Genomic DNA, 14,765 nt, shown 5'->3' on the forward strand with positions numbered 1-14,765 from the left:
CCATAATTCCCCTACGATGTAAAAAACTATTTAACTATCTTAAGTATATTTATTGAAGAAGCTTCAACTGCTTCCCTGGGCAGAGAATTCCACAGATTCACCACTCTCTGGGAAAAATCAGTTTCTCCTCATCTCCATCCTAAATCTTCTCCCCTGAATCTTGAGGCAATATTCCCTAGTTGTTGTATTTCAAAGTATAGTAATCTACGTTTATTGTGGCTCAGAGATGGCAACATAAAGAGCATTCTATATAAACTTAATATGTGATAAGCATTTCAGACAAACTAGATTGCTCAATATGTTGTCAGGTCTCCGATGTTTCATGCAGCCCATGACGTCATCATGAAGAATGGACTAGCTTTAAAAATGACTACCATAATAAGTCCTTCGACTGTTCCAAATTCAAATCAAGCCTTTGAAGTCTTGATGTGAAATTTTAACTGGGAAACTTCCTTTGACTGGGGTTAGAAATTTACAGCACCCATGAAGTAATTTGGCCCACAAAATTGAGACTCGATGAATTGAAAAGCACCTGTTAAACAGATCATAGAACAGCTTTTGGGGAAATTCAGTACATTTATATAAAAAAAAGGAATCTTAGAATATTTAGAATCAGATTCATTGTCATTAACAAATACCATGAAAATTGTTTTACAGCAAAAGTGCAAAGACAAATCTGTAAATGACAGAAGTAATGCAGGTTTATTACCCTTTATCTGAAATATTTGGGCCAAAAGTGTTTTGGATTTTGGAATATATAATAGGATATCTTGGGATTACCATCACTTCCGACTCTGAATGTGTGCTGACAAATGTGTTAATACATATCAAGACATATGGTGATGATAATAAACCCTGATTCTGATTCCGCTACCAGTAAGCAGCCTTTGTCTTGTTCATCACACTTGTATTGATATAGCCATTCAGCATGTTAGATTTTTATCAGCGATGATCTTGGCAAATTGATTGATGAATTTCTCTGCTGCTTGGTGATCGACAGACACTTTATCACCACAAATCATTAAACATTTAATGCCGTGTCTTTTGTTAAATTTCTGCAGCTAGCCTGATGAATATTCACAATTAACTAGATTTTTGATTGTTTCATGATCAGCGTACTGTTAAGAGGCATTTGTTTACTCTGATGCTGACGAATCGACTCAGTACACAATTGAGATCTTCATTTTTCATTTTATGCAGTGTTATATATTTCATTAACTTCTGTTCATTACATTTGTAAGGTCACTTCTCAGAACTGTCTGTGGTGCACAGAGACCCGCACATTACCTGAGAACCTTACAAGCACCTGTGGAATTTTCCATTTGTGGTGTCATGTTAGTGCTCAAAAAAAAAATGGATTTCAGTTTTCCAGATTTTGGGATTTTGGAAAAGGTGTACTCAAGCTGCACAAAAAAAAGGTAGTATTCATGGACTGTTCAGAAATCTGATGGTAAAAGGGAAGTTGTTTCTCAGTCGTTGAGTGTGGATCTTCAGGCTCTTGTACCAGCTCTCCGACTGAAATGTCAGAATGGTGTGTGTTCAGCAAGACATCAGCAAATTAGGCAGCCTCTGTGGAGAAAATGGCCACCAACCTTGAATTGTTTTGTCTGAGTATTTCAACAGCTTTAATTATAGTGAAGGTGACTTTATTTGTAAGTTCCAGTACAGGGGCTTCTTTTACAGATGACTCAGAACAATTTATAAGGCAAATTCTTTGATACACTTTTGAAATATTTTTCAAGCTATTAATAACAGCTTCACGTGTTTTCGAATGACTGAGTACAGGATATACTATTAGCTTGATTATGGTTAGTGTTAGGGTGATAATGAAATGAATTAACTTTTTCCAGAAAGTTACACATGGAATGATACCTAAAAGGTGCTACCTCAACAAGGTAACATCCATCAAAAATACTCACTATCTGGGCTTTGCCATCTTCTTGCGACTACCTTTGGGCAGGAGGTATCGAAGCCTCATCAGGTTAAAGAAAAGTTACTTCCATTCAACCATTCGGTTTGTGAACCAGCCAGCAAAAACCTAATCTTTAACTCAGTATAGCAATATTATGACAGTAACACACAAAATGCTGGAGGAACTCAGCAGGTCAGGCAGTATCTGTGGAGAGTAATAAACAGTTGATGTTTCAGGCTGAGAAGGTGCTGAGTGCGAAACATTGACTTTATTCTGCTTCATGGATACTGCTTGACCTGCTGAGTTCCTCCCAACATTTTGTGTGTGTTACTCTGGATTTCTGGTGTATGCTGAATCTCTTGTATTTGTTCTAATTGTCTTTTTTATGCAAAAAATTGTGTATGGTTTTAAATTGTTGTGAATGTTGCTACCTGTAATGCTGCAAGTCTTTCATTGCACTTGTTCATACATGTACTTGTTCAAACAATAGTGTACTTAATTTTGACTATGAGTAGCCATTGAAAATGGGCTTTTCTTTGATTTGGAGCAATTGGCTAATGGACAGCTGCTCTGAAGAGCAATATCCCTTATGCAAACCAGGACTCGGGACTTCCTGTATTTGTTGATAGTGTTACAACTAAGGAATTTTCCTAAAACTGCTGTGTGGAAAAATTCCACAGTAATTTGCTTGTGCTGGTATTTTAGTCCTTGTATTTAATATTTAATATCCACCGGTAATGTTTTATCATGTTCAGTTGGATGGTTCAAGTTTTTGTCCAAGAGCAGAATTGGGTTTAATGTAACTGGCATATGTCATGAAATTTGTTGTTCTGTGCAGTACTTAATTAAAAAAATCTTATTACAATTAAAAGTATTAAAAATGAAATTTAATTAGTAGTGCAAAAGGGGGGAGGGGAGGGAAGGAGGTTTTTGCCAATATGACAACCAAACAGGTGGCTGGTAAGCTGGCTTTTGTGCTTGGTTAAAGCTCGCTTTGATTGATATAAAATGCAGGGGGCAGTTTATTTGCACCTGGTCCTGGTATGCTTGTAGGTAGTAGTCTGAGTCTTCACTAGCATTGTGGAAATCTTGTACCTCTTGAGTATTCATCTTCTCTTTTTAGGGAAATTATGTCTGAGTGGATGCAGAAATTAAGAAAGACCTCATTCAGGGACACCTTTTGGATTTATAAACTGGAGCAGCTGTGTAGTGGCGAACCATTCAGAGGCTGATCTTGTTCTTTATTGTTTAAAATCTGTTGCAGGGTCTCAGATAGAGAAGTGACCTTTGAAAGGCAGACAAGGTAATCATCAACTGTACTGCATAGATTGAACGAATCCTTGGAAAGCTGGAAGCAAAGAAAAAGACCATGTATCCCTTACTAATCAAATATGCAATTTTAGATGTCCTGCTGGCCAGCATTGAAATTCATTTGGATCTGGTCTTTTTTTGGGCCTGTTACCATGGCGTGGTACTTTTGTCAAACCAAATAGCATTCTTAAGTGACATCCACAAAGACCTCTGACCTCCAGTAGAGATTTGATTGCTGTTGCAGAATTGAGACAGGAGCCTGGTGAGATATGCTATTTTTAAAACAAAGTTATATTAAAGACTGAAGCCCAACATTGTCACTGGAAGGTTTTCTGAGTTATCATACTGTTGGGCCAGGTAATTAAGATGTCACAAATTCATAGATCTTCAAGTGCTCTCTAACTGAGCTTTATGTATTATAGGTACATTGATGGAGTATCTTTGCCAACGTGTTGAGCAATTCAGAATGTTGCACCGGCTTCTAGCTTTAAAAATATAACAAATTTTTCTCATGTTTTAGCTGCAAGTAAAATTACTGTTGTTATTGACTGTTGCATTCTTGAGATTTTAAATTGCTGTATGATATTAGATTGTTTCTAAGAATGAATCTGAGCTGATTCATTTTCAAGGACTGTAACTCATTATTTATTATTTTGTTTTACTTTTTTGTATTTACCCAATTTGTCTTTTGCACATTGGTTGCTTTGTGTAGTTTTTCATTGATTCTATTGTGTCTCTTTGTCTACTCTTGAGTGTCTGCAGGAAAATAAATCACAGTTATATATGGTGACATGTATGTACTTTGATAATTAATTTACTCTGAACTTTGAATCTGACCCGATTCTTGCATCAATTTAATTCCCAAATTTTTGTAGAATATGCACTTTTGACTTGCTCTGAGTTGAATGTGATGCAGTGAATCTGGATATATGATAAAGATATAATCCAAACAGTTTATTGAATTTCCTTGGAACCTTGTTGCTGTGGAGTGTTGGAAACGTGATGAGCATTTGTTGTGCAACAGTTTCCCACAGTCACATGATAGGGAAAGGATAATTTGTTTATAGTAATGTCAGAGAAGATCAACATTGGCAAGAACAAAGGATAACACTGCTTTTTTTAAAAAAAACTGTCATACAGTCATAGAGTACGACTGCACAGAAACAGGTTGTGTGGCCCATGTAGACCAGGCTAAACTGTTATACTGCCCAATCCCATCAATCCGTACTTGGACCATACCCCTCCCATCCATGTACCTATCCAGACTTCTCTTAAATATTGAAATTGAACCCCCATCCACCACTTCTGCTGGCAACTTGTTCCACACTGAGTGAAGAAGTTCACTCTTAGATTCCCCTTAAATATTTCATCTTTCACCTCTAGCTCTAGCTTTTTTGTCTTTTGCACATTGGCTGTCAGTCTTTGTGCATGATTTGTGTTGTATTTTTGTTCTGCTGTGATTGATAGGACTGCTGTGCACTCACTCTTGACGGATTTCCCCTTGTGTACTTTTTGCTTTTCTCATCCTCCCTCTTTCATGAGCAAAAACTTGAAGACAATATTGAATGCAGCTTTAGAAAAGGTGAGGATCAGTGGCCATATAACAATTACAGCACGGAAGCAGGCCATCTCGGCCCTTCTGGTCCATGCCGAACGCTTACTCTTACCTAGTCCCACCGACCTGCACTCAGCCCTTAACTCTCCATTCCTTTCCTGTCCATATACCAATCCAATTTTACTTTAAATGACAATATTGAACCTGCCTCTTCCACTTCTACTGGAAGCTCGTTCCACACAGCTACCACTCTCTGAGTAAAGAAGTTCCCCCTTGTGTTACCCCTAAACTTTTGCCTCCAACTCTCAACTCATGTTCTCTTGTTTGAATCTCCCTACTTTCAATTGAAAAAGCCTATCCACGTCAACTCTATTTATCCCCCTCAAAATTTTAAATACCTCTATCAAGTCCCCCCTCAACCTTCTACGCTCCAAAGGATAAAGACCTAATAAAATATTGACAGGCTATAAAATATTTGGGAGAATTGGTCTATCTACAGGACTGAAATATTTTTGGATTAAATTCCAGGAGATCAACCATGATTTTTAGAGTGAGTGGTGGGAACGTGAATGTGGAATGATTTTATGACTATATTTGAGTAAAAGTGCAATCTTAAATCTGAATTATTCAATATTAATATTTTGGTCTCCACTGTGATGTCATTAAGAGGAAAACATCAGCTTACAGGATTGTTCATGTGAATGATGGTGATGATTCTGATTTACTTTGCATTAATGGGGGCAATTTTCCAGCAACCTCAACAATCAATTTGCAGTTAGGTCAAAGTTTTAATACATTTGTTTTTAATGAATCGGGTCCAATCCACTAAATTTTGCAAATATTTTGCAGGTATTTAATTACTCACGGAGCAAATGTAGCTGCAGTGAACAGTGAAGGAGAGACTCCATTAGATATCGCAGAAGAAGAAACCATGGAAGAACTCTTACAGGAAGAGATTCGGAGGCAAGGTAAGAGAATGCTGTGTTGTAAAGTATTTGTGTTATTGACTGTAGAATTCTGTTAGTGTCAGCTTTCAGAATTTGCATTGGTTGATAATTCTGCTGACCTGCAAATGCTTTAGTTACCAGTCCTGTTGCAAGTGAAAACTTTTTTGTAGACCACTGCAGCACAGAAACAGGCCATTCAGCCCATTTGCTCTGTGCTGAACTGTTGCTCTGCCTTGTCCCATCAACCCACACTCAGGCTATTGCTTTCCATACCCTCCCCATGGTACCTGTCCAAATTTCTTTTCAATAGAGCCTGTATTCTCTATTTGCAGTTTGTTCCACACTCACTACTCTCTGAGTGAAGAAGTTCCTCCTCAGTATTTCACCTCTCACCCTTAATCTATGGCCTCCCGTTCTAGTCTCACCCAACCTCTGGGAAAAATCCTGCTTACATTTACTGATGTATATCCCTCATCTTTTCACACACCACTATCAGATTTTCCCTTGGAGACATTTCCTTTTGATGAATCTTCATCAGGTTTAGTCCATTATGTTCTTTTTAAGAGCATTCTTAAAAAATATTACTCTGTTTACCTTATAGCTTGTGTCATAAATCCACCTTTTGCTATATTTCAATAGTCTGGAATATATTTTTTGTTTCTTGATTTATTTGTGGTAACATTATGAATTCTCTGCACTGTGAATTGTGCACCTTGGTCCAGAGGAATGTCGCTTCATTTGGCGGTATACTTGTGTATGGTTGTGTATGCTTGGAAAGCACCTGTTGGCTAATATTCCACTGACGTGCTTTTGAGGTCGGCATCAACCTTTGGTGTGATTGCTTGTGATGGCTGAACTTTTTGTAATGCTCAGAACACATCTGACAGCATGGATTACAATATTTTTATTTCCTTACATGTTGTCATGATTATTTACAAGATGATTTAGAAAGTCCTAACCACTCAGTTTAAATAGTGCACACAGAAATGTGAATGTATGTGGAAGATCAGATGACTTTTATTCATATGAAGAATTTGGATGACAATATCAGGTAGACTGATAAATAAGCTTGCTAACAACAAACTATGAGTAGGAGATAACAAAGTTCTGAAAGGGCATAGGGGACAATGGATCAGCTGGAAAGTTGGGCTGAGTGGTGGCAAATGAAATTTAATCTGGATGAATATGAAGTAGTACATTTTGGTATGTAATATAATTTAGTTGTATATTTGGATCAATCCACCTCAAATTTCAAACAACCTCCTGTATCTGTTTTCCAGTGAAACTAACATTCAAGGTAAGTTGTTATCAAAGTACATGTACATCACCTCAGTCAGCCTCAGTGTTCTTTGACCAGTCTAGTTTATTGTCAATTCATATCCCCAGGTATTTGTAATCCTCCACCATGTCCACACTGATCCCTTGGATGGAAACAGGGGTCACCAGTGCCTCAGCCCTCCTCAGGTCCTCCACCAGCTCCTTAGTCTTTTTCACGTTAAGCTGCAGATGATTCTGCTCACACCATGTGACTAAGTTTCCCACTGTAGCTCTGTACTCAGCCTCATCTCCCTTGCTGATGCATCCAACTATGGCAGAGTCATCAGAAAACTTCTGAAGGTGACAAGACTCTGTGCAGTCGTTGAAGTCCGAGGTGTAGATGGTAACCTGTCACATCCTGTCATGATCCCAGAACACATCCTTCACAGTCAAGAATGCTCACTAATGTCACTAGTTTCTGAGGAAGCTGAAGAGAGCTGCACCATGCACAATACTCCAATGACCTTCTACAGATGCACAGTGGAGAGCATCCTGATTACTGCATGGTACAGAAGCTGAACTGCGACAAACAGTAAGCCTCTGCAACTGTAGTTACAACTGCCCAATGCATCACTGGTCTTAGCCTATCCACCGTCGAAGGCATGTATACAGAAAAATGGCAGAAGAGGGCCAGTAACATCATGAAGGATCCCACATACCCTGCTCATGGACTGTTGGTCCCACTCCCATGAGGGAGGAGGCTACATAGCACTAAACTCAAAAGCAGTCACTTTCTCCAAGCACTAATATCTCCTGCCATTAATTCACCCCTCAAACTCCCACTACTTTATCATTTCCTGTCAGTTATCTTATGCACAGATACTTCTATGCCTAACATTACTTTATGGGCATAAAATTATTGTATGCATATAAGCTGTCTTGCGTATTTATCTATCATGTTTTTAAAAATTGTGTTCTCTTTATCATACTGCATCTTGTTGCATCAGATCTGGAGTAACAATTGCTTTATGCTCATTCAGTTGAATACAGGAAATTACATTAAGCAATCTTGAATAAGATATTCAGTATCTGATCTAAAGCATAGCTTTCCTTAAACAACATTGATTCATGTAGTGGAGTTCTTGAGAGGAGCTGTAATTCTCTCCTTTAAAGATTAGCTGTACTTCTCATGTATACTGAAACATTGTGGAATGTGTTGTTTGCGTCAGTGACCAACACAGTTCAAGGATGTGCTTGGGGGCAGTCTGCAAGTTTGACCTTGTTCCCAGTGCCAACATCACTTACGATTTTCTACCCCAATACACATGCCTGATTGGAGTTATTAATAAATGCTTCACTGATGAATTATACTCCTAGTTCGTCTGTCCAGCAAAATAAACTACCAGTCTACCTTAAGTTCAATGAAGCTAGCTGAACTTTAAAATTTCCCAGAATACAGCTTTCTCCCCAATAGATTAATTTAATAAAACTCAGGTTAGAAATCACACTGTGTTTGCCAGATTGTTCCTCAAGTACATGCAGAATGTATTTCTTTTTGGTGTGAATTTCATTCAATTATTTGCATTGCATTCCTTTTTTTATAACTGTGGAGAATTCTAGTGTGAAATTTAATTTGTTCAGTTGTATTAGTCTTTCCTGGTTATCTACATTGATTTGAGCAGCTTATTTTTTTCTGCAAGGTAGGCTTGTTACGGGAAGACTGTGGTTTTGGGCAGCAAAAAAGCTGGATTACCTTCTGTGTCAGACAGCTTTGAGTCAGCCAGGAGTTTCAGGAAAACACAATAATTTTCCTGGTGCCAGTCCACAAATCAATGGATCCAGTTTTACAGCTTCCCAGGTTATGTTTTTAATTTGTGTCCTTTGAGTAACAGGTTAACAGCTAAACTGTTTGTGGTCATACTTTGTGGAGTCCTGCTGTTAATCTTATGATCTAAATTTGTCATTAGATCACACAAAACTAATTTTAAATTTGATCAATAAGTTGATCAGAATCAGGTTTATTATCACTGACATAGTGAAATCTGTTTTGCAGCAGTGATGCAGTGCAAAACCTATTAAAATACTATAAATTACAATAAAAAATATATTAAAAATAACTTAAAGGTTAAAATAGTGAGGTGGTGTTCATATTCATTCAGAAAACTGATGGCAGAGGGAATGAAGTTGTTCCTGAAACGTTGAGTTTGTGTCTTCAGACTCCTGTACCTTCTCCCTGATGGTAGCAATGAGAAGAGGGCACATCCTGGATGGTGGTGCTGCCTTTTGAGGATGTCATGAATGCTGGGGAGGCTGGCACCCATAATGGAGCTGGCTGAGTTTACAACTTTTTATATTTGTCAGGTCAAGGAGAGAATAGGAAGTACCTCATATAAAATGGAGCTATCATTTTGTCATTTGCAGATGTTTTCACTTCTCCAAGTCCAAGTCAGTTATATAGACTGTGAATAATGCCAGCCAGAGCAATTTTGATACCTTAGATTGCAGTGAAAGATGAACATTTTTCTGTATTCCTAATTTAAAAACAAGTGCAATAACAATATTATTATGGGCCAACACATACAAAATGCTGGAGGAACTCAGCAGGTCCGGCATTGTCTGTGGAGGGGAATAAGCAATTGATGTTTCAGACTTGTGGACCATCCTTTCTGTAGATATCCTGAAAGACTGAGTGTGTCTTTCATAAGTTTCTTTAATCCTTATGCTAATAATAGTTGATTTTGGTGTTTTTTTTTAACCTTTCCTATATTGGGAAATCTTTATTTGCAGAAGTAACTTTTGTTTGAAAATCAAGTAAATTGTATTTTTTTTAAGGTAGTTGACTATTTGCATTTAACTTGGGGACAGCAGAGAAATGAGAGTTTGGCCTCCAGGAATGTCAGTGCTTCAAGTGAATGAGATGGCTGTTTGAGATGAGCAAGATGTTATTGTATAAGAGTGCTTCACTCTTTTATACCTTATTTGTGCAGACTAATTTTTTGAATAAGAATAACACAGGAAGAATTTTGCTGGTGCTTGCATCTGCTGTGATTTCCGCTCTGAGCTCTCTATTTTACAGATAATGGTTATATTGATTCAGTAGAGCACCAAAAGATATTAACATCGGTGAAGATTAGCTTTATTTGTCCCATGTTTATCGAAACATCAAAATGCACAGTGAAATGTGTTATTTGCATCAACAACCGACACATTCTGAATATGTGATGGGACATCCTGCAAGTGTTGGCATGTTTCTGGCATGCCCACAACATAAACCCTATTTTTGGAATGTGAGGGAAACCAGGGTACCTGGGGGAATTCCATGCAGTTATTATGGGTATTGTACAAACAGGAGATTCTGTAGATGCTGGAAGTCTAGAGCAACACACACAAATGCTGGACGAGTATCACAGGAGAGGCAGCATCTGTGGAAATGAGCAAACAGTTGAAATTTCGGGTGAAGACCCTTCATCAGGATTGGAAAAGGGGAAGACACCAGAATAAAAAGGTGGAGGAGAGGAAAAATGAAAAGCTAGGAGATAATTGATGAAGCCAGGTGTGTGGGGAAAGGTAACGAGCTGGTGAAGAAGGAATCTGGTAGAGGAGAGTGGACCATTGTTGAAAGGGCAGAAGGAGGTGAACCAGGGGGAGGTGATAGGCAGGTGTAGAGAAGAGGCAAGAGGCCAGAGGGGGGAATGAAAGGAGGGGCACAGAGAAAGAAAACACAGTAAGGAGAAATCGATATTCATCCCATCAGGTTGGAGGCTACCTAGGGGGGATATGAAGTGTTCTCCCTCCACCTGAGTGGTAGTATAAAAGGTTAGTTACAATATGTTTTCTGATTGGGAAGTGCATGTTGCCTCCCAAATGTGCACACTGGCTTCTATGTGATCCTGAATGCTATGACTTTATTGGACTGGTCATAGTCAAAGGAGTGTCACAACTAGGGCAAAATTTCCACGGGACAGAGTGAATGCAGTGGATTCTTTCCTTCTGTCCACCAGGTAATTTCTTACTCAGAACAGAGTGCCCGTTTCACCAGTCTGGCACCCAGGCACATGAACAACATTCTGTCCCCAATAGAATTAGGGTGCTGATGGTGGTAATGGATCCTGGGAAAGAACGCTGATTTTTACTGCACATTTTGTCATTTGTGTTGGAAAGTTTGCATAGGCAGGAACATTCTAGTGCTTTGAGGTGGCTGCTGCAGTTAGATCATGTCTCAAAAAAAGCAGGATCGGGCTGATTACCATATTGCCGCAGAATATTCTGAGAAATGAGGGTTATCAGTGCATATTCTATCCACTAACAGAAAATAAACATTACTGCAACACACACGCAACATGCTGGTGGAATGCAGCAGGCCAGGCCGTATCAAGAGGAAGAAATACAGTCGGCGTTTCGGGCCGAGACCTTCGTCAGGACTAATGAAGGGTCTTAGCTCGAAATGGCAACTGAACTTCTTCCTATAGATGCTGCCTGCCTGCTGCATTCCACCAGCATTTTGTGTGTGTTGCTTGAATTTCCAGCACCTGCAGATTTCCTTGTATTTGCATAATCATTTTGTTGGATTTATGTCCAATTTTGTCATGTAGCACAATAGAACTTGCTCTTAAATCTTAGTTTACTATTTAATGTTGAAAGGAGAAACGTGTTACTTCAGACTGATGTAATTTGTGTCACTAACTTGCAGAGATGTGAAATTGTGGAAATTATGCCTTTAAGATGCTTGCAGTGTGCAATATCACCCTCTGCTGGTAATTCCAATTTTAACTTCTCTTACCCCAAGCTTTTAAATATCAAGAAGCTGAGCTTAATTGTATGAATGCTTCAAATAATCAATTCCTGTAGGTGCATTTGTCATTGAAAAGACCTTACTTGAATCTATCACAAGTTTGTTAGACATAGTCCAAAGTTTTTTTGTTAACAGACAAATACAAAAATGTGTTTCAGTGGATGAATCATACAAGTTTATAATTTAATGTCTGCATAATTGCTGTTTAGATTTGGAAGTGGAGAGATGGAATTGAATACTGTGGATGGATAGTGGGTTTGAAGTTAACTTTTTAAGCTTTCTTAGCCTGTTTTAAATCAATATTTTTCGATGTGTAAGACAAAGTAGAATTGTAGTACAGGTTTCCCCCGCTATCTGAAGGTAGAGCATTCCTGTGAAACTGTTTGTAAGCTGAAATGGCGTAAAACTAAGAAACAATTACCATTAATTTATATGGAAAAAATATCTGAGTGTTCCCAGACCCAAAAAATAACCTACCAAATCATACTAAATAGCACATAAAACCTAAAATAACACTAACATATAGTAAAAGCAGGAATGATATGATAAATACACAGCTATATAAAGTAGAAATAATGTACGTACAGTGTAGTTTCACTTGCCAGAATCGGGAAGATTGAGCCAAAACCGATTTGTAGAAAAAAATTGGCATGTCACATGGGCATACACCTGCCCATGCAAGGATTCATGATCATGGTAGTCTTTCTCAGGGTAAGCACAAGTTTAATGTGGGTGTCTTTTCTTGTAAAAGTGAAAATCCTCTTTCGGTTAGTGAAAACAGGTACTGATGCAAGTCTTTTTTAAAACCGAAGTTGTGTAAAGTGAACGTTCAAAAAGTGGGGGACACCTGTATTAAAATCAGCAGCAAGAAATAAAATAAAGTAATAGTATATATTAAAAAAAAGTACAGAACAAAAGCAGGCCCTTTGGCCCATCCAGTCCGCCAAGACTGTTGTTCTGCGTAGTCCGATCACCTGTACCTGGACCATAGCCTTTCCATTCATGTACTGTCCAAGCTGAAATCTTGCAATTGAATCCGCATCCTCCACTTCTGGCAGCATGTTCCACACTCACCATCCTCTGTCTGAAAGAGTTTCTCTTTGGGTTGAAGGTGAAAGATGAAGCATTTCTGGGGAGCCTATGGCCTCCAGTTCAAGTCTCACCCAACTTCATGGAAAAAGGTTGTTTGCATTTACCCTATCTATAATCTCACATAATTGTGTATACCTCTGTCAAATCTCCCCTCATTCTTCTATGCTTCAGGGAATGAAGTCCTAACCTGTGTAGCTTTTACTTATAACTCAGGTCTTCAAGTTTTTCTGTACTCCTCAATCTTATTGATATCTTTCCTGCAGGTAGTGAACCAAAACTGCACGTAATACTCCAGAATTTGGCCTCACCAATGTCTTATAAAACATCCCAACTCATGTACTCAGTACTCTGATTTATAAAGGGTTATTTACCAAAGCCTCTCTTTATGATCCTATTTACCTGTGATGCCACTTTCAAGGAATTATCCTTTGTACAATATTATTTTGAGAGTTTAACCTGTGGCTTCAGTTTTGGAAATTTGCTATACAATGGTTATGAATGGTGCTGAAAACTGTGTGTCAGGTATCTAGAATGATATAGCTAACCAGTGATAAGATGAACAGAAACTTGTACCATCCAGAATAAATTCTACTAACCAAGGGGAAATTTTATTGAGCTTTAGGGAAAGTGTTAAAGTTTCTTTCTCTTCAGTTATGTATTCTGTGATGTACAGTTTAATGCTACTGATTAGAACTTGCTGCAGCCGTAGATTCTTTGCCACAGAATGCAATGGAAGTTGAGATTTATGTTGCATTCTTATATTTATTTCAAGCATTACCAATTTTTATTCCTAAAGTGTTTTTTGATACTATTGACTCTAAAATATCTTCTTACTTGTGGCAGAACAAAAATCCTAGATTGGGCAAAAAATATTTACAGAAGCCAAAGAAGGAGGGTGGCTTGGCTTTACCAAACTTAAGATTTTACTATTGGGCAGTTAATATACGGTATTTAATATTCTGGACACAGGAATTGACTATAGCTACTTGCCCACAATGGGTAAATTTGGAATGTAAATCTGTGCAAGATTTTTCATTGATTTCAATCTTAGGATCTTCACTTACTTTCTCTTTATTCAAATTGAATAAACAGATAACTAGTCCTATAGTCAGATATACATTACGAATTTGGTTTCAATTTCGTAAATTTTTTGGTTTGAATAAATTTATTTTATCATGTCCTATAATATCTAATTATTTTTTTCGGCCTTCATCTATGGATCAGGCTTTTCTTTTATGGAAAACAAAGGGTATAACATGTTTTCGTGATCTGTTTCTGGATGATAACATTATGTCCTTTGAACAGCTATCTAATAAATATAATTTACCTAAAACCCATTTTTTTTAGATATTTGCAAGTTAGAAATTTTTTGTATAATGAGTTAGTCTTTTTCGAAAGAATGTCCATTGGACGTTACAGAAAGAATTTTAGCCCTTAATCCTTATCAAAAGGGTTTAGTAGCCATCATTTATAAGATGATCATGAATTTACAGTCAGATGTATCAGAAAAAAATAAGAAGGAATGGCAAGAAGAGTTGTGTTGTCCTATATCTACTGAGCAATGGGAAAAAAAATTATTATTGGTAAATTTGTCCTCTATTTGTGCTAAACATGCCCTAATACAATTTAAGGTTGTACATAGAGCTCATATGTCTAAGGATAAACTGGCTTGATTTTATTCTCATCTTAATTCAACCTGCGATAGATGTCATTCTGATGTTGCTTCATTGACTCGTATGTTCTGGTCTTGTCCTTGTTTACAAAATTATTGGGAAGATATTTTCAGTATTATTTCAAGAGTTTTAAATATTAATTTCCAACCGCATCCTCTTACTGCAATTTTCGGTTTACCAATGATGGACAATAACCGTTTATCCGCTTCATCTCAATGAATGATTG

General features: G+C 37.7%; 1 protein-coding gene across 4 annotated transcripts in view; it reads left to right on the top strand.

Moving 5' to 3' along the window:
- Window positions 1-14,765, top strand: part of ppp1r12a (protein phosphatase 1, regulatory subunit 12A) — a 238,941-nt gene that overhangs the window by 98,178 nt on the left and 125,998 nt on the right. For all 4 annotated transcript variants that reach the window (XM_059977568.1, XM_059977565.1, XM_059977566.1 and 1 more), the window contains exon 3: window positions 5,628-5,746. In XM_059977568.1, coding sequence (XP_059833551.1) covers window positions 5,628-5,746 — 119 coding nt within the window. The remainder of the gene's footprint in view (window positions 1-5,627; window positions 5,747-14,765) is intronic.

Source organism: Hypanus sabinus, chromosome 8, assembly GCF_030144855.1.
Source record: "Hypanus sabinus isolate sHypSab1 chromosome 8, sHypSab1.hap1, whole genome shotgun sequence".
In the NCBI taxonomy this organism is placed as follows: Eukaryota; Metazoa; Chordata; class Chondrichthyes; order Myliobatiformes; family Dasyatidae; genus Hypanus; species Hypanus sabinus.